The sequence below is a fragment of the Amblyraja radiata genome, chromosome 34 (assembly GCF_010909765.2).
Source record: "Amblyraja radiata isolate CabotCenter1 chromosome 34, sAmbRad1.1.pri, whole genome shotgun sequence".
Classification (NCBI taxonomy): Eukaryota; Metazoa; Chordata; class Chondrichthyes; order Rajiformes; family Rajidae; genus Amblyraja; species Amblyraja radiata.
Window position 1 is genome coordinate 14,240,861 of NC_045989.1, and position 20,706 is coordinate 14,261,566.

A 20,706-nucleotide genomic window follows, 5' to 3' on the forward strand; every position below is an offset into this window, starting at 1 on the left:
CCTCTGCCACTTCTCCTAAACAGCTGTGGTATGGTCAAGTTATTGTCCAATGGAGAAGTCTGGTGAGTACAGGTACAATGCAAATCTTGCTTGCAGCAGCATCACAGGTACATAGACTCGGACAAAACACAAAAACATAAATTATGCATCAATATTTCTAGTGTTTTCTGATTTTATTGATGGAACCTTCACAGGCTCATCGGATCTGATGATTTTGGATTTATTCAGAAATGGCTGTTCATTCCACTGCCTAGCTGCAGTTAATCCACACTTTCACAATTCCCCGGTCTGCTCTTCTGTCCCTGCCTATCACTCCCTGAATTATGGCACCTTCCCATGGACTTGTCCTTTTCACCTCTTCCTTTCCCATCATCCAAGAACCTAAACAGTTTTTACAGATGAAACTGCAATTCTCTTGCACTTCCGATCTAGAATACCGTATTCAGTGTTCACTACATTGAAGAGATCAAATGCAAGTTGGGTGATCACTTTGTGTGGAGCACATTCACCCAGTACCCCCAGACAACCACAAGCTTCCCATTGCCTGAAAAAGACTTCATAACAAATATTTGCTCCTAATTTCTATACTGCTCTTTCTGGAGAGTTCAACGAGTTAGGCCAGAGATAAACTTATACACCTGAATTCCATACCACCAGGTTCAGGAACAGCTACTTCCATACAATCATCAGGTTCTTGAATCGACCTGTACAACCCAATGCTACCTCGGCAACAGAATACTATTGCCACTTTTTGCACGACTATGACTTGTTTTTGCAATCTTTTTCTCTTCACTGATTGTATTATTTCTGCATAATTTGTGTTTTTGTAGGTGTCGTGTGAGTCTGTGCCCGCGATGCTATTGCAAGCAAGATTTTCATTGTCCCTGTACCTCAACCTACTTGTGCATATCACACAGTAAACTCGACTTGACTCTCCCATTCCCCTACTAACCCTGAGTGTGCGGCTCGAGGGCCGGTCTCACCAGCCACAATCGGGCTGAACAAGGAAAACTGCAAATGACATCAAACTTGATGATGTTCCTTGTTCATGCTCTGTCTCTCTGATCACCTCCATTCACCTGTCAATCAGGTCATCCTCAGCCTAACCCACAGCAACCCTGGCCACATATATTTTATTTGTTTTTTCCATCCCTCCTATCCCCTCCCTGCAATTTGAAATTAGCTTGTATTCTCTTTTTCCTCAGTGTTGATGATGGGTCTTGGACATTAACTGTCTCTCTCTCCACAGACGCTGGCTGACCTGCTGAATTTTCCTGAATTTTCTGCTTCTATATCCAATCTCGTGTACGTGCAGCTTAGGTTTTAAGCCTTGAGTATCTGTTCTGCTACTGTTTCCGCAGCAGAACCACCATATATCCACATTTGCTGGTGTACAAGTTACAGGGAGGGGATAGGAGGGATGGAGAGGACAAAGGACCTGTATTGCTCTCGCCACAAACACACTACTCTGGACAGCATTTCTTTCTCACATTTTCTGTAGCATCATCTCCAAACTTGTTCATCACTGTCACAATATGAAGTTCAAACCACTTATAGATCCAATAAGAAGCCAGGATCCCAGTCCTAGGATCCAGAGACACCACTGTGTAACACCCTGAAATCATTAAAACTCCCCCCAACTGATGTCCTTGATCACTCTGCGCTTCCTTAAATGTTCATGTATGGTTTGCTTCAGAATATTCCAACATCTGCCATTCATCAGTGCACTGTTGCCTGGCCTGTTGCTCATTTGGTCTTTTACACTTTTTAACACAATTCCATCACATCCACAGAGCTGTCCTGTGTTTATGGCCAACAAAGGACTAGAAGGTAACAACCTGGTGTCTTCCCCCCCCCCCCCCCCCCCTTGCAGTTTTTAACTCCCTACTCAGGCTGTGGGTGTCACTTTCAAGGCCAGCAATTATTGCCCATCCAAATTGTTATGTTGAAGAAGGTGACTCCATCTTAAATTATTGCAGTCCATCTGGCCAAGGTGTGCCCACAATACTGAAAGTGGAGGGAATTCAAGAATTAGACTCAACCAGAATGAAGGATAGGCAGTATATTTCCCAGCCAGGGTGGTGTGCTACGGGTACTGGTTCCCCTGAAATTCTTGATGGGATTCTTGATGGGAGTAGAGTGGATTGTGGAATTGCCCATCATTGATGCCTGGGCATGCAGTTGCGGTGTATTTTGCAGTTGACACATACTGTACCTACCTTTGGTGAGTGGATAAATATTTTGAGTTAAATATTTTGGGCTGCGTAGTGTAATGGTGTAAGCAAGTTTTGAGGATTTGGATCAACGATGAAGAAAAAGAATATAAAGTTTAAAATAACACATTTATTAAAACACCAATAAAACAGGTCTCACGGCCACCATGGACTCCAGACATGAGCGTCAGCTGATAGTACTCAGTGGTCCTGGCACCGTTACGGATTCTGGTTTCTCACAGCATGCACTTGTATCATCTGTGCATCTTTCCTAATCTCCAAACAATGGTCAGTTACATTTTAAAACTAGCTATCCTCCCCAACAGTGAAATCATGCGTTGTTCATTATATTTGGCACTGAGCTGATCTTGCTTGTCTCTGGTAAGAACAAGATTATCTTATCTAATTACTGCATGTTCTTGCAGCTTCACGGTCCCAAGCCTTGCAATATATTTGTCTTCCCAAGCGAGCCTGCTTGCCTGATATGACGACTGTTAACAGACAACTCAATTTTAGTTGAAAAGAGTTTTAACCCCTATGTTACATTCCACCCCTTGGAGTTGTCAGTCTACAGTTCTCATCTAACTACATGTCACTGGGAGGCCTGGCAGCCAAGCACAAATCAAGTCAAGTCAAGAGAGTTTATTGTCATATGTCCCAGATAGGACAATTAAATTCTTGCTTGCTGCAGCACAACAGAATATGTAAACATAATGCAGAACAGGAGATAAAAGTTCAGTGTGTCTATATACCATAGACCATATATATACACAATAAATAAACGGTTAAAGTGCAATGGCTGTTATTGTTCAGAGTTTGTTTGATGGCGAGTTTAATGGCTGTGGGGAAGTAGCTGTTCCTGAACCTGGATGTTCCAGATTTCAAGCTCCTGTACCTTCTTCCCGATGGCAACGGAGAGATAAATGTGTGGCCAGGATGGTGTGGATCTTTGATGATGTTGGCAGCCTTTTCGAGTCAGCGACTGCGATAGATCCCTTCGATGGTGGGGAGGTCAGAGCCGATGATGGACTGGGCAGCGGTCATAACTTTCTGCAATCTTTTCCGCTCCTGGACTTTCAAGTTACCGAACCAAGCCACGATGCAACCAGTCAGTATGCTCTCTATTGTGTACCTGTAGAAGTTCGAGAGAGTCCTCCTTAACATACAGACTCTCCGTAATCTTCTCAGGAGGCGCTGATGTGCCTTCTTTTTGACTGCATCAGTGTGCTGGGACCAGGAAAGATCTTCGGAAATAAGCACGCCCACGAATTTGAAGTTCTTGACCTTTTCCACCATTGGCTCCCCAATCTGCAGATCTTGTCAATGGAATAACTTAAATTGTTATTTAAATGTATTTAAATAATCCATTATAATATAAGTGTAATACAAAGAAGCACAACAAGCATATGCAACATAATGCAAATCCATGGATGAACTTCAATATTCATTCCCCGGTGCCAAATTTGATCCAAGACTTGTTTTTGCAATTCCTCCAGCATATTGTTTTGGTAATTTAACCTCATCCTTATAATTAGCTCATTGATAGACAATTTGTTTGGGCTCGTGTCTCTTTTCCAATCTGCAGTTAGCGAAGGAACAGTGGCAAACTAATTGATCTGATTGTCACAAGCCCTGGTTACCTTGAGGTCACAAAAATTACACAATCTCCGATAGCCTGTCATCAAAAATATCCTATGGATTGCGCATAGTGGTCTTGATGGAAGCTCCAGTTCTCTGACTTGGAGAGCTTCTGACCACACACACACACGTGCACACACACACACACGTGCGCACACACACACGTGCGCACACACACACGTGCACACACACACACGTGCACACAAACACGTGCACACACACACGTACGCACACACACACACGTGCACACACACACACACACGTGCACACACACACACACGTGCACACACACAAAAGTTTCAGGCACTTTATTATACTTTGCATTCCACAAGTGTACTTAATATGTTTGTTTATTCCTTTAGGCAATGTTGGCGTCTGTCTGGCCACTGCCTAACAAAGTTAATCATACTATAAATATTATCAGCAAACAGGTCACGTTTATCTTCTCTCAGTACCATTGTTCAGTTCAGTTCCAATGAGTCCACAGTTCATCTCTCATATTCATTACAGTGACTATTCCTCGATCAGGCAATACACTGCACTACTCAATATATACTGCACTATACTCTCAGTAACCAAGGTTTTAACAATGAATGTGAGCAACACATTAAACAATACTAAATCATGTATGTATGTGGGCATGCTAAATACATCTACATTTATTACAATACCCCTCTTCATCCCAAAATGTTTATATTGCAGGGATCACTGTAACAAAGGTCTCTGCACGGTATACCAAATCTCAATTTCTTGGTGCACGACATACACACTTCAATGCAAATAACATAAATATATCACCAGTATGGATGTTAAAACAACCAATGCAGGTGCAGGATGAATAACTCACAAAACATTGACCTGAGGAGATCACCCCTTTAAAATATCCCACCAATGTTGAGCTGTAAGATCTGTCTCTACCTTAGCCATTCGGTATCACTCACCTTGATCGTAAACCTTGTGATCCTTGACAATTTCACTCAATTCTTTAGTTACCTCAGATGATCTGTTCAGAAAATCCTCCAACTCATTCTCCTTCACCCCCAAAGACTCCGTTACATTTGGAGGTAAAAGGATAAAGTCCCCATTTTATTTGTGATGTTGGATAAACCAATGGACTGAAGGACACAAAGTGCTGGAGTAACTCAGCAGGTCAAGCAGCATCACTGGAGAACGTGGATAGGTGACATTTCAGATCAGGACCCTTCTTCCATGTTCTCCAGAGATGCTGCCTGACCCACTAAGTTACTGCAGTATGTTGTGTCCTTTTGTCTCAACCAGCATCTGCAGTTCCTTGAACTACCAATAGTCTGAGTTCATTATGTGAACCATGAAGACATGACATCTACAGTAGTGTTTTGGTGACATTTCCATCCTCTGATAAATAACTTCCAGAGATATTAGAAATGTATGTGATTTTTCATTATTGATTACTCTAATTTTATTCTCAATGTTAAGTGTTTTGACATCCATGGAGTTAACTGTGCCTAAATCTGTTCCAGAATCTCCCAATACAGTGTTCATTAAATCTCTGCTGTTGTAAGACAGGGTCTGACATAATCAAATGGCACAGTAATCCACACAACCTGATTTTCATTTTACCACAGACATGCTAATCTTTAAGCACAACATACTTGCATTCTAGGACATGGAGTCCTGGCTGCTCATTTATATTTTGAAAGACAAACATTGATTACATCAAAACAAACTTTCCCAAAAGAACTCAAAATCTCAAAGTCAAAAATCTTGAGCAGCATCTTTTAACCTTTTGGAAACATTGCTTATTGTTCCCCAATTATTCCCATCTAACTCCCAAAATATCTATTTCAAAATCCCAATGACCTACACACTGTCATCGCATTCTCAAGATGCCAATTTCTTTCTGAAATATTGGTATCTAATATCTGAAATAGAGGCACATTTTTAACACCTTAACATGGATTCATTGTGATCAGTGTAGAATCCAGATTTCGCACTCTCTTTAGAATCGATTCCAAAGGAAAAGATAAGGAAAACATACTTAGAAACATAGAAAATAGGTGCAGGAGTTGGCCATTCAGCGCTTCGAGCCAGCAGCGCCATTCAATATAATCATGGCTGATCATCCAAAATCAGTACCCCATTCCGGCTTTTTGCCCATATCCCTTGATTCCCTTAGCCCTAAGAGCTAAATCTAATGCAAGCTGGCAGAGGATTAAATACGCAATTAAACCAACAACCAGCACACTATTATGGGAGGAACCCAGAGCATCTGGAGGCACATCCATGCAGCCACTCAGACAAATATTGTATCTGTAGTGCAGTTTTCAATATCTACAACCTCCCTTGCCATATTCAGCCATCTTGAGATCAAGGTCAACTTGCCATTAACTATTGCTATGCTTTTTAGCATTCCACAAGATTGTAAACATTTTAGCCAAGATTTCCCCATCCCATATAGTAAAGAAGGTAGACACAAAATGCTGGAGTAACTCAGTGGGACAGGCAGCGTCTCTGGGGAGAAGGAATGTGCGACGTTTTGAGTCGAGACCCTTCTTCAGACTGATGTTGGGGGAGGAAACAATGTAGTCGGAGACAGTAAGACTAGTGGGAGAACAGGGAAGAGGAAGGAGAGAGAAAGCAAGGGCTATCTGACATTAGAGAAGTCAATGTTCATACCGCTGGGGTGTAAACTACACCATATAATAAAGATCTCCATTGACATCTGGAAGGTGTGGGTCGCTACTCCAGAACCACATCTCACAGAAAACAGATATCAAAAAGAAATTCTTCACAATTGTCACAGCTGATCAGGCAGCAATGAAGTCAAGCCTCACATACACTTCTGAGTAACAAACTAATTACAGCAGCTCAAAGCACACGGGAAAGGCAATTCCAACATTGTCTCAGCAAAAATCCAAGTCCATTGGCTGGATAAATTAACATCTCCCTGTTCAAATGGATAGATAACGTTCCAGGTTGGAACTCCTCTTCAGACTTTTCCGGGAATGGAAGGATTGAGTTATAAGGAGATTGCATGGACTCGCTTTACTTTCCTGGAGGCTGAGGGGATGACCTCATGGAGGTTTATAAAGTAATGAAGGGTGCAGATAAGATGGATGGTCAGTCTTTTCCCAGGGCTGGATGCATCCCCATTCACAAACTCCGTCTCCACCTAACAAGCTCTGCCGCTGATGTTGAGACAGACTCTGCTAGTGCTAGAGTCTTCTGCACCCCCACCAATACCCCAGTTTGCATTGACGACGCCGAAGCAGAGATGGTTGATAACTTCAAATTCCTAAGAGTTAATATCACCAACATCTATTGGACCACGGATATTGAAGATCATGTGATAGGTGTAGAATTTGGCCACTCGGCCCATCAAGTCTACTCCATCAATAAAGAAGGAAGAAGATTATACTTTATTGCCTTCCATCACAGTGAGGAAAGTGGGGAATCTGCTGTGGTGGATGGTTATGTTAACATTTATGTAGCTGTGTGTCTTGTTGCTATTTTTTAGTATGGTAAATCGAATATCACTACCTTAATTGGTACATGTGACAATAAAATACCTTTGAAACCTTTGAATCATGGCTGATCTATCTATCCCTCCTAACCCCATTCTCCTTAATTCGCTCCATAACCTCTGACATTGAAACACCGATCAAGAAAGCCCACCAGCGCCTCTTCTTCCTTAGAAGGCTAAGCAAGTTTGGCATGTTTCAACAACTCTCACCAACTTCTACAGATGCGCCGTAGAAAGCATTTTATTGGGATGCATCACAGCTTGGTTTGGGAACAGCTCCATCCAAGACCGCAGGAAATTGCAGCGAATTGTGGATGCAGCCCAGACCATCACATAAATCAACCTCCCTTCCATTGACTCAATTTATACCTCACGCTGCCTCGGCAAGGCCAGCAACATAATCAAGGACGAGTCGCATCCTGGCCACTCCCTCTCCATTCAGGCAAAAGGTATAGAAGTGTGAAAACTTAAAACACGTAAAACAAAACTATGCTTGCATTGCTCTTCCTTTAGAACCTTCACGAATAACAGAAAAACTTTGAATAAATCACTAACCCCAATAATTGTGTCGGGCACATTAAGTCATTTCACGACTTTCTCTTCAAGGGTTAAACAGTTAACAGAATAAGAACACAATCATACTAATTTGGGGAAACATTTAGACTTTAAGACTTTAAAACCAAGGGTGTTGGTTCAACATGTTTAAAGTATGACATCCCGATATCGTTAATCCATCTATTTCAAAACCACATATCAAACTGATTTATGACTGATTGTAAAACTGGTTTGTCGTGTATTTTTGAGCAGGTTGACTCTTGTAACCACAGTTGAGCTACACTATGGAATTTGCCAACCACTGCCTTCTGGACAGGATGAAAGTACACTCCTACATTGCGACACTTCCCTCTATGATCACTCTGTTCCCCTCTGCCCTGACCTTCATTTCTCCTCATGATGCCCTGTATATTTTCTTGCAAGCTAAACATCTTTACCTGCTCCTGGTGCCTCAATTTAAAGCCTGACTCGTGCACTATTTTCTCTCACTATTTTCTCCCACACTCGGATCATTTCACACGCAGTTCTCTTTTTCTCTGGCCAGCTAATTGTCCCACCTCTTCAATCGAGGCATTGTCCATTCCCCTTTGAGTGGCAAGTGTCCCAATACTAGTCATCTGATTACAGTGCTGGGTTTACAGCCTCTCCTTCCTCTTTCATTTTTTTTACTGATGAACAGTAGCTAACTTACAGGTGTAATTCATTTGTTTCCATTCGACCTTGTGTCCCTGTTACTGCATAGTTTTTGCTTCCTCAGTCAAGGTCACTTTTTTATCAAGGGCAGCTAATTCCTCATTTAATCTTTTAAGATTCAAGATTCAAGAGAGTTTATTGTCATGTGTCCCAGATAGGACAACGAAATTCTTGCTTTGCTTTCACCACAACATAATATTGTAGGCATAAATAATACAGAACAGATCAGTGTGTCCATATACCATTGAATATATATATACACACATAAATAAGCATATAAAGTGCAGTAGGCTAATTAAAGTTCAGATTTTGTATGTTGAGTTTAATAGTTTGATGGCTGTGGGGAAGAAGCTGTTCCTGAACCTGGATGTTGCCGTCTTCAGGCTCCTGTACCTTCTACCTGAAGGCAGCGGAGAGAAGAGTGTGTGGCCAGGATGGTGTGGGTCCTAGATGATGCTGCCAGCCTTTTTGAGGCAGCGACTGTAGTAGATCCCCTCGATGGTAGGGAGGTCAAAGCTGATGATGGACTGGTGAGTGTTTACAACTTTTTGCAGTCTTTTCCGCTCCTGGGTGCACAAGTTGCCGAACCAAGCCACGATGCAACCGGTCAGCATGCTCTCTACTGTGCACCTGTTGACGTTCGAGAGAGTCCTCCTCGACATACCGACTCTTCGTAATCTTCTCAGGAAGTAGAGGCGCTGATGTGCTTTCTTTATGATTGCATCGGTGTTCTGGGACCAGGAGAAATTTTCGGAAATATGCACGCCCAGGAATTTGAAGCTCTTGACCCTTTCCACCATCGATATAAACGGGACTGTGGGTCCCCATCCTACCCCTTCCAAAGTCCACAATCAGCTCCTTGGTTTTGCTGGTGTTGAGAGCCAGGTTATTGTGCTGGCACCATTTGGTCAGTCGGTCGATCTCACTTCTGTACTCTGACTCGTCTCCATCAGTGATACGTCCCACAACAGTGGTGTTGTCGGCGAACTTGATGCTGGAGTTTGTCCCATGACCGGCTACGCAGTCATGAGTATAGAGTGAGTACAGCAGGGGGCTGAGCATACAGCCTTGAGGTGCTCCCATGCTGATTGTTATTGGGCCTGACACATTTCCACCAATGCGAACAGACTGTGGTCTGTGAATGAGGAAGTCGAGGATCCAATTACAGAGGGATCTATCAGTTTGTGTTTCCAGCTTTTTTGTTTTTAGCATACTGTCTTAGTGCAATTATCCACTCCACATTTGGGAGGTTTTCTTTCACATTGAGGAAGCCTACTCCCTGCAAACATGTAATAATTGAGTACGGCAGTTTTTCTGGCCACCCTTTACCCTCCACCCTCGACGCTCTCCCCCAATACTTAGGTGATCTCCATTTCCGCACTTCACCAACCAATATACTGAACCCCTCAGGTTGGACCATCCATCCTCGGGTTCTCTTTGATGTCTTTGGTGTTTCTCAACATTTTCCTCAAATTTTCTTAAGATTTTTGCCTTCCATCACAGTGAGGTGTCTGGTGAACTCACTGAGGTGGATGTTAAATTTGTGTTTATTGTGTGTTTTGTTATTTTATTATATGTATGACTGCAAGGCAACGAACTTTTGTTCAGACCGAATGACAATAAATATAGATTACATTATTCCAAAACTAGGTTGAATAAATTTTATCCAAATATTTCTCCCATTTGTGATAAATGTCTTTCTCAAAATGCCAATATTACACACTCATTTGTCTCTTGTACAAAACTTTATAAATTTTGGTGTGACATATTTGATATATTCTCAAAGCTATTTAAGACAAAAATGGAACCTAATACTGAAATTATTATATTTGGAGTAAGTGGAGATGGGAACAAATTAAATACACACCAAAACTCATTTTTCAATTATGGGTTAATAACAGCAAAAGGACTAATACTTAAATTTCGGAAAAATGTTAATATACCAACATTTAAAATGTGGATCAGTAATATGCTGGACACAGCACATTTGGAAGAAATTAGACTCCTCCTAATAGACAAACAAGATCAATTCTTAATGAGTTGGTCCCCATTTATTGATTTCTTGGATTCATGTGGTGACATAGTATCATGAAAACTAACAGTTTCATGTATGGGTGAAAGATGATTCAGACTATAAAAAAATCATCTCCTTGGAGCGACTGAATAATCTCCCTCCTGCTTTCCTTCTTCACTTATTCCTTTTTTTCACTTTTGCTTTATCTGTTTTTCACTAATGTTCACTAGTCTATCCTTCACTTTTCACAACCTCTTTTTCCTCTTTCTTTTCTCACTTCTCTCTTTAAAAAAAAAAAAAAGGAAGTTGTACAGAGAATGTATTATGTTAACATAATTTTTGTACCAATGTATTGTACTTACTTCTAATAAATAAATAAAACAAAAAAAAATTAAAAAAAGAAAAAGTTTCAAAAATTTCCAGGATTTCCAAGAAATCATGCCGACTATACCAAAATGTTACAGTACAGCAGCTTTCAAAGATTTTGATGGAGAAAGAACACGTCAACAATATAGAGGTACATACAATAGATTTATTACAACACCAATAAAGCAACAAGTCTCATGTCCTTCTGCCCATTGTGGACTCCATGAATACGAGTGGCGGTTGATGATAGAAACACAGAAAGTAGGTGCAGGAGTCGGCCATTCAGCCGTTCGAGACAGCACTGCCATTCAATATGATCATGGCTGATCATCCAAAATCAGTACCTTGTTTCTGCTTTTTCCCCATATCCCTTGATTCCATTAGCCCTAAGAGCTATATCTAACTCTCTTGAAAACATCAGTATGACCCTCACACTGTTCCGGATCCCAGTCCTTGGTGAAATTTTGTGGTGTCTCTGGCAGCGATAAACCTAATATACCAACAGTTTTCCTAATCTACACACAATAGCATTCTGAAGAAGGATCCCGAACTGAAACGTCACCTACCCATGTTCTCCAGGGATGGTGCCTAACCTGCTGAGTTGCTCCAGCATTTTGTGTAAACCAGCTTCTGCAATTCCTTGCTGATACAGCTACATTTTAAAACTAAAAATCCTCCTCAATGCTGAAATCATGGGTTATTCAATACATTTGGCACCAAACTAGTCTCCGTTGTCTCTGAGAAGGACAAATGTATCTGAAGATAAACATATTCCTCCCAGCAGCTACCTGCATGTTCTGAGGCCTTGTGCTGAGATTCTTGAGAGTTGTTGAAGTTGTGCTTACCCAAATATTATAAATATATTTTTTTTTTTCCCACCGAAAGTCCTCCTAAGAGACGGTGTAAAGTGCATTCAAACCTTTACTTGTGTCTTTCTCACACTTGTGGGCACCTTCATCTTTCCTCTATTCACTTATTTTTTACTTGATTTTAACTATGGGCACCCTCTTTGCCTTCCTATTTTTCTTCCTATTTTTACTGCTGAATCTTCTAAACACTCTGTTCAATTCTCAGTATTTGTTGAACCTCCCTCTCATACTGTTTTATCGCAGGTTTCCAGAATTGGAGGTTTCCCTTTCTAACTGTCCCAGCCGTCCCTTCCCACTGTACTGACCCTGACGTGTCTTCCCACAGCTGTTTCCTATCATGCTTTGCACATTTATCATAACACTGTACTTGGCCATAACCCAGGTTTAGTTTAACTTCATCCTGCTCCCCAACCATGAATCATGTTCATAGCATCCAAAATACTCACCTATGGCCAAAGTAGTCATCAGTCCAGGTTTAATTCAGACCATGTGGTTTTGTTTGATCTTTCTAGCTCATTGTGATCATTCCTTTCATTGACAAGTATTTCAGTACCCAGTATTATTGCACGTCTGCATCACTCTCCTTTCCATCTTGCCCTGGAACCCTGCCCCAGGAATGTTCAGTTGTCACCCCTGCATATTTGAGCATGGCCTTAGTAACAGTCACCTTGTCCAGACTCCAGCCTCCCCATAAAGTTCCAAGATGTAAACATTACCAACTATCTGCCCAGACCAACTACATTGAAGCAACGGCCAAAAAAGCCAACAATGCCTCTACTTCCTCAGAACACCAAGAAAATTTGACACGTCTCCAACGTCTCTTACCAACGGTTACAGATGCATCAATGAAAGCATCAGGTTGCAACACAGCCTGGTTTTGGGAACAGTTCTGCCCAAGATCACAAGAAATTGCAGAGAGTTGTGGATGCAGCCCAGTCAATCACACAGACCTGCCTCTATTCCATCAATTCCATCTCTATTTCACACTGCCTCTGGAAAGCAGTTAACATACTCAAGGACTTTATCACCCTGATCATTCCCTCTTCTCCCCTCTGTCATAGGGCAAACGATTCAAGAACTTGAAAGCATGTACCACCAGACTCAGGAATAGTTTCTTCCTCTCTGGTGTCAGACTTCTGAACGATATTTCCATAAGCTTGAGTACAGCCCTGATCTTCCAACATACCTCGTTGTGGACCTTGGGCTTTTCATCTGTGACTATCACTCAACAATGTTGAAAAATTATATTCTGCACTCTGGTATTTTTTCTTTGTTCTATCTGCTGTACTTGTGTAAGGCTTGATTGTATTCATGCATAATATTATATGATATCACGCAATCAAAAGCTTTTCACTGTATCTCAGTTAATGTGACAATATAAACCAATGCCATCAACTCCATCTTCACTTTACGATGCCTCGGGAAAGAGGCCAACACACTTGTTTTACCCCAGTCATCTCCACTTCTCCCCTCTCCCATTGGGCAGAAAATACAAAAGTTTGAAAGCATATACCACCAGATTCAAAGCCTAGCATCTTCCTTGTTATCAGAATACAACGGTCCTCCCATAAGCTTGGGTATTGTTGCAAACATCCATTATTACTCATAGCGGACCTTGCACTTTTCTCTGTAACTAACACAGTAATCTGTAACACTATACTCTGGACTCTGGTGTTTTTCTCTTTGCACTATCTTGTACTTGTCTATGGTTTGGTAGTACTTATGTGCAAAGTTTATCCTGTATCCTGGTACGTGACAATAATAAACCAAACCATCGATCAATGCCTTCCATTCAGTGCCCGACCACCTTACATTAATCTGCAAACCATGAGCCACTGAAAAATTATTTTGTTTCCAAGGTAGACAAAAGTGCTGGAGAAACTCAGCGGGTGCGGCATCATCTATGGAGCGAAGGAAATAGGCAACGTTTCGGGCCGAAACCTTTCTTCAGTTTCCACTTCTGAATCTGTTCCTGCTGCCTTTCTTTGTGCTAAATGCCCTCTCACATATCCCATTTTTCTGCCTTCCTCCTGGATGTCAGCTTTTAATTGCCCTCACAACATAAGAAACCCTCCACAGCGACATTTGCACATCTCCCTGCAAGGATGCTTGACTTGCCCAGGGCAAGGATCTCAAGATCTTCTGCACATCCCCAGCCAAACATGAGACAGTGTTTTCCAGTTTCTGATCTGTTCCCTCGTACCCTGCTTCATGTCTGACTTCATCCTTTTCACTTATATCATTGCTTCAATTGTAGATCGCCAGTTTTATCTGTTTACCTCCCCCCTCAAAATGTTGTGAAGCTGCGGTCATGTTCTTGATACCAGCATCAGGGAGGCAACATGTCTTCTGCCCTTAACCCATCTGCTCACTATTGCAGTAGCTCTCCTTTGTACCCCTACTATGAGCTATCATTCCCAATGCTGCCTTGGGATAGTCCAGGCTGAGGACAACACCAAGCACTGGATGTGATCAGGAATAGTTTGAGGATCTCCTCAGTTTCAGATGCAGAGTATAAACTCGTCAGAACTCAGGGATGCTCTAATAGTGACCATTTTTTAGAGAGGGGGACAAGGCTGAATGTGGAAACTACAGGGGCATCTCGTTCCTGTCAACAACAGGCAAAGTCCTTGCTCGTGCCCTCGCAAACTTCTACCACTGTCTGCAGAAATACTCCAAGAATCACAGTGCGGCTTCCGCCCATCCAGAGATACAGCAGACATGATATTCTCAGCACGCCAAATCCAGGAAAAATGCTTTGAAGAAAGGTAGCCTTTGTACATGGCCTTCATAGAACTGACAAAGGCTTTTGACTCGGTAGACAGCCAGGTTCTTTGAAGCATGCTTCAAGGTACGGTTGTCACGACAAGTAAATCAGAATATTGAGGCTTCTACATTATGGCATGTCGGTTACAATGCTCAGCAACTGTGGCTCTGAGTCCAAGCCCTTCACTGTGGAAACGGGGGTCAAACAGGGACGCCTCATCGCACCCACCCTGTTTGTCGTCTTCATTGCTGCCTTACTTCACCTCATTGGTGAAGAGCTGCAACAGGGGATCCCAATCCTCTACAAAACTGACGGTGGGCTCTTCAACCTTAATAGGTTGAAGGCCAAGAGCAAAGTCAGTAACACCGCCATCATGGAGCTTCAGTACGCGGACGATTGCGCCATTGGAGCACACTCTGCAGAAGACCTCCAGGGCATCTTGAATGCCTTTGCCAAGGTATACAGAGCCATGGGCCTAGCCTTAAATATCAAGAAGACCCAGGTCCTACATCAACCTCCACCCAACCAGCCGTCTACCCAGCCCACTATAAAAGTGGACAACACCACTCTTGAAAATGTTGACCACTTCCCCTACCTTGGCAGCATTCTTTCCTCAAAAGCTGACATCGACTCTGAGGTCAACCATCGCCTGAGTTGTGCCAGGGGAGCTTACGCCAGACTCAGGAAAAGAGTCTTTGAAGACCGAGACCTAAAGGCTCAAACAAAACTGCTGGTCTACAGAGGCGTTGTCCTCCCCACCCTGTTGTATGGAGCCGAGTCATGGACCACCTACAGCAGGCACCTGAGAGCCCTGGTACAATGCCATCAAAGATCCTTATGAAAGATTCTGAGGATCAGCTGGGAGGACAAACGCACCAACATCAGCGTTTTGGAGGAAGCCAACATGACCAGCATCACCATCACAATAATGCAGCACCAACTTCGATGGACTGGCCATGTCATCCACATGTCCAACACACATCCTGGTTGGCAAGCCCCCGGCGGGCCAAAGAAACGCTTCAAGGACAACATCAGGAACAGTCTGAAGAAATTCCACATCACATCGAGCAACTGGGAGTGCATTGCACTAGACAGGCACTCCTGGAGGAAATCCGTGCAGGAAGGATCTGCACGTCATGAAATGGAACTACGTCGTGTCGCAGAGACAAAGCGACAGCACCGTAAGGAGAGAGAGAAGGGGGCTCGACGACTACCAACTACCGCCAGTCTCCACTGCCCACATTGCACCAAGATGTGTGGATTGCGGATCGGCCTCTACAGACATCTGCAGACCCACAAGTAGACGACCCTATGGAGAGGAGAGAACAGTCATACTTGTTTCGACTGGATAGACTCGGCTTGTACACGCTAGAATTTAGAAGATTGAGGGGGGATCTTATAGAAACTTACAAAATTCTTTAGGGGTTGGACAGGCTAGATGCAGGAAGATTATTCCCGATGTTGGGGAAGTCCAGAACTAGGGGTCACAGTTAAAGGATAAGAGGGAAGCCTTTTAGGACCGAGATGAGAAAATCATTTTTTACACAGGGAGTGGTGAATCTGTGGAATTCTCTGCCACAGAAGGTAGTTGAGGCCAGTTCATTGGCTATATTTAAGAGGGAGTTAGATGTGGCCCTTGTGGCTAAAGGGATCGGGGGTATGGAGAGAAGGCAGGGATGGGATACTGAGTTGGATGATCAGCCATGATCATATTGAATGGCGGTGCAGGCTCGAAGGACCGAATGGCCTACTCCTGCACCTATTTTCTATGTTTCTATGACTGCGCCGATGATGATGATAAATTGATGGGACCTTAGTAAAGCACCCTGGGAATCACCTCCCCTAATCCTTCTTGTTATGCCTGAACGGCTGGCTGCACAGGGACAGGGACAGGGACCTGACAGATTCCATCCAGACCAGTACTTAGCAAGGTCGGGGGCCGGGCACAGCAATGTCCAGTATAGAGAGACCAGCAATGTCCACTGTGGAGAGACATAGCAATCATAATCATACTTTATTAGCCAAGTATGTTTTGCAACACACCAGGAATTTGATTTGCTATATATTCCACCGGGTGGCGCCATCAGCGATGGTTACAAGTATGTGTTAATGTTATCTGGTTTGTTCTATGTATGTGGGGAGGGGAGGGGAGGGGAGGCGGGTCGGGGAGAACTTTGTTTTGCGGGACCGTGGACTTAGCATCTGTAACTTCCAAATTGAACCAATCCTCCCTCAGTCCACCTTCGAGACCCGGGTCTGGCCCCAACCCCCTGTGCTGTCGGTGTGTATTGCTCGTCCCCATGTGACCGCGTGACATTCCCGGAGCTCCGGTTCGATCCCACAGAGGAGCGGTCCCACAGACAGAAGAGGTGCGTTCATTGCCCGCCGGAGACTGCAGGTGAGTGGCTGAAGAAGGGAAAAGGGGTTGATTGGTGGGTCGGTGAGGGTATTGCGGAGAGGGAACGGGATAGTTGGGTTGGAAGTAGGGTTGCCAACTGTCTCGTAGGAGCCGGGACATCCCGTGTTTTGGGCTAAATTAGTTTGTCCCGTACACCCTTGTCCCGTATTTAACTGTTGCTACTACTCGGGTCGAGGGGTCTGTCGGGTCGGAGCGTCTCGCCCCGCCCGTGGCCCCGTCGGTCGCTCGGCAGCCCGGCCAGTTGTCCGACCTCCGGACCTTCACTGACCGCTGACCCCTCCTTCTCATGGCCGATCATCGGTTTGTATATGTCCCGTATTTTGACCTCTTGTCCTTTATTTGGGATTGAGAAAGTTGGCAACCCTAGTTGGAAGTGACACACGGTTAACCACACAATACATCGACTCCATTCTACCCCCCAAGTCCCAGTCACCATTCCGCCACACTGGGGCTTGGCCAGTGGCGTCTCCCTCCGTTCACTGAGTTCTCTGGCCTTCTGGAAGATCGCTCCCCTGCCTCTGGTGTTAGCGCTGGCCTCTCCACTCTGGTTCGAGTCGTCAGAGAAGACTTTTAAAGTACTTGTGGAGAAGGATAGGCTCGGTGCACCTAAATTGGGACAAGGGTAATAGAAATATAAAAAAATACTCAAACTGCTGCACTTCTCATGAAAATATTGCCACAATGCTTTTGGGGAGGCAATATCATAATTTAGTCACGATGAAGGACTGTTATTTAGCCCTTCCATCCTTTGGTCACATAAAAACATAGAAAAATAGGTGCAGGAGTAGGCCATTCGGCTCTTCGAACCAGCACCAACATTTAATATGATCATGGCTGATCATCTAAAATCAGTACCCTGTTCCTGTTTTTCCCCCATATCACTTGATTCCTTCAGCCCTAAGAGCTAAATCTAACTCGTTTTGGATGCATTTGGCATGACGTTGCAGTGATTAACTGGGTGATGGACAAGACTGGCACAAATGGAGGTCCGTAAGTGGGTGGCTTTTAAAACTGGTGAAGGACAGGGCTGGCACGTTCGGGAGCTCTGGTTGACCAGAGGTATTGAGGCTCTGGTCAGGGAAAAGAAGACATACATCTGGTCTGGGCAGTCGGGATCTAGTGAATCTCTTGACCAGTGGATGTGAAGGAGTACACTTTTTTTTAATTTCAAAATAGACTTTATTCAGATAATAAATATATACAATACATGAAATGTGCAAAAAATTCATCCGACATTTTCGGAGGCTATACAAATTATTCAATACAGTCTACATACATTGCTCAAATTTCACAAATTTATCCCCCACCTTTGCCACTCATGTAGCCTACTGGAATGGGATCCCATCCCTTATTTTGAGGGGCGTCTCCACCACACCCTGCCCCTCATGTCCAGCAGTGGAAGGACCCTAGACTGTGGTCCTCCCCCACCGAGCCTTGGCGTTGGCTGCACCAAGCTTCAGTGCGTCCCTCAGCGCGTACTCCTGCAGCGGGCCAGTCGGCAACATTTCCTGACGGACATCTCGCTCTGCTGGGTAGTGAATAGCGCTCAGGCAGACCAAAGAGCATCTTTCACCGAGTTGATGACCTTCCAGCAGCACTCGATGTCAGTCTCTGAATGCGTCCCTGGGAACAGTCTGTAAATCACAGCGTCTTCTGTGACGGAGCTGTTCGGAATAAACCGTGACAGGGACCCTTGCATACCTCTCCAGACTCTCTTTGCGAATCCACACTCTGCAAAGAGGTGGGAAACTGTCTCCTCTCCATAGCAGCCGGCCAGAGGGCGGCGTGCGCTGGTAGTGAGGTTCCGACGGTGCAGGAAGGATCTGACTGGGAGGGCTCCCCTCACCGTCAGCCAAGCCAGGTCTTGGTGCTTGTTGGTGAGTTCTGGTGATGAGGCATTTTGCCAGACAAGCTGGGCAGTCTGCTCTGGGAACCACGCCACAGGATCCATCGAGTCCTTTCCCTGCAGTGCCTGCAGGACGTTCGTGCTGACCACTGCCCGATGGACTTGTGGTCAAAGCTGTTGGTCCAGAAGAACCTTTCCACAAATGACAGATAGGGCGGCAATGTCCAGCTGACTGGCACATTGCATGGCATCTGCGCCAGGCCCAGCCTTTGCAACGTACACTAAGAGGGAAATCTGGAGGTCAAAAAGCAGTAATGAGATGGATCTGGCAGGCAAGGTAAGGGATTCTACAGATAGATTAGGAATTATAGGGTGGCTCGGGAAAGGATAGATGCCATTAAAGATCAACTATGTTTTGTCTTTAGGTGTGACGATGTTTTGTATTGGGTGTGACGATGTTTTGTATTGGATGTGACGATGTTTTGTATTGGGTGTGACGATGAGGTATAATTTAATTATAGGCTTGTGGTAGAAAATGAGTGCGTTATGCTGCAGGTGCCCAAGTCTTGACACTTTGCCAAGCATTGCTAGTGGCATTTCCACCTCCCAAAATCTTTGATTTGTCAATTTCATTTTTTAATGTTGGAAGTTTCTGAAATTTAATACGTTTACTTTTCCCGTGTATGATCTGTCATCGAGGTACCAGTGCAGCCAATCCCAAACCCTGAAACTAGTAGATCATAAACACAAGCAGAAGTTAGTTCAATCCTTGGGCTGATTAGAAGGCAGCGCCTGACAGTTTTTGTAGCTTTGCTGGGTTGGTTGGGGAGGCGCTGTTCAAATGACAGTTTTGCAAACAAAGGATTTGTAAGGCATAAGTGGCATTCAGCACAACTGTTCAATGTTCACTTTTATGGGCTGCATGAACAAATTCCAATTGTTCCTCTTATCTGATGTGAAGATATGAAGCTTGGAAGTTTCTCATAACAAATAAGGGTGTGAATAGCTTGTCTGACCCTTCGAGCCTCAGTCAAGATTATGACTGAGAATTTCTTCCAGCACCATCTCAATATCCATAGATTCCCTAGAAACATAGAAACATAGAAATTAGGTGCAGGAGTAGGCCATTCGGCCCTTCGAGCCTGCACCGCCATTCAATATGATCATGGCTGATCATCCAACTCAGTATCCCGTACCTACCTTCTCGCCATACCCTCTGATCCCCTTAGCCACAAGGGCCACATCTAACTCCCTCTTAAATATAGCCAATGAACTGGCCTCAACTACCCTCTGTGGCAGAGAGTTCCAGAGATTCACCACTCTCTGTGTGAAAAAAGTTTTTCTCAGCTCGGTTTTAAAGGATTTCCCCCTTATCCTTAAGCTGTGACCCCTTGTCCTGGACTTCCCCAACATTGGGAACAATCTTCCTGCATCTAGCCTGTCCAACCCCTTAAGAATTTTGTAAGTTTCTATAAGATCCCCTCTCAATTTCCTAAATTCTAGAGAGTATAAACCAAGTCTATCCAGTCTTTCTTCATAAGACAGTCCTGACATCCCAGGAATCAGTCTGGTGAACCTTCTCTGCACTCCCTCTATGGCAATAATGTCCTTCCTCAGATTTGGAGACCAAAACTGTACGCAATACTCCAGGTGTGGTCTCACCAAGACCCTGTACAACTGCAGTAGAACCTCCCTGCTCCTATACTCAAATCCTTTTGCTATGAAAGCTAACATACCATTCGCTTTCTTCACTGCCGGCTGCACCTGCATGCCTACTTTCAATGACTGGTGTACCATGACACCCAGGTCTCGCTGCATCTCCCA

At 43.9% G+C, this 20,706-nt stretch overlaps 1 protein-coding gene and 1 long non-coding RNA gene across 3 annotated transcripts in view; one reads left to right on the forward strand and one right to left on the reverse strand.

Moving 5' to 3' along the window:
• Window positions 1–155: 155 nt before the first annotated feature.
• LOC116991769 lies at window positions 156–5,705 on the reverse strand. The gene is made up of 3 exons (XR_004416892.1): window positions 5,695–5,705; window positions 1,602–1,603; window positions 156–270 (listed from the first exon to the last, which is right to left on the reverse strand). It is a non-coding gene; the product is annotated as an uncharacterized LOC116991769 (long non-coding RNA).
• A 10,986-nt stretch (window positions 5,706–16,691) lies between these two features.
• sqor (sulfide quinone oxidoreductase) overlaps window positions 16,692–20,706 on the forward strand; it is a 31,100-nt gene continuing 27,085 nt past the window's right edge. The window contains exon 1 of one of the 2 annotated variants that reach the window (XM_033050078.1): window positions 16,692–16,716. In XM_033050078.1, the coding sequence (XP_032905969.1) occupies window positions 16,707–16,716 (10 nt within the window). In that variant the 5' untranslated portion in view covers window positions 16,692–16,706. Of the gene's footprint in view, window positions 16,717–16,747; window positions 17,016–20,706 lie in introns of those variants that run through there. The other variant, XM_033050079.1, reaches the window with a different exon arrangement.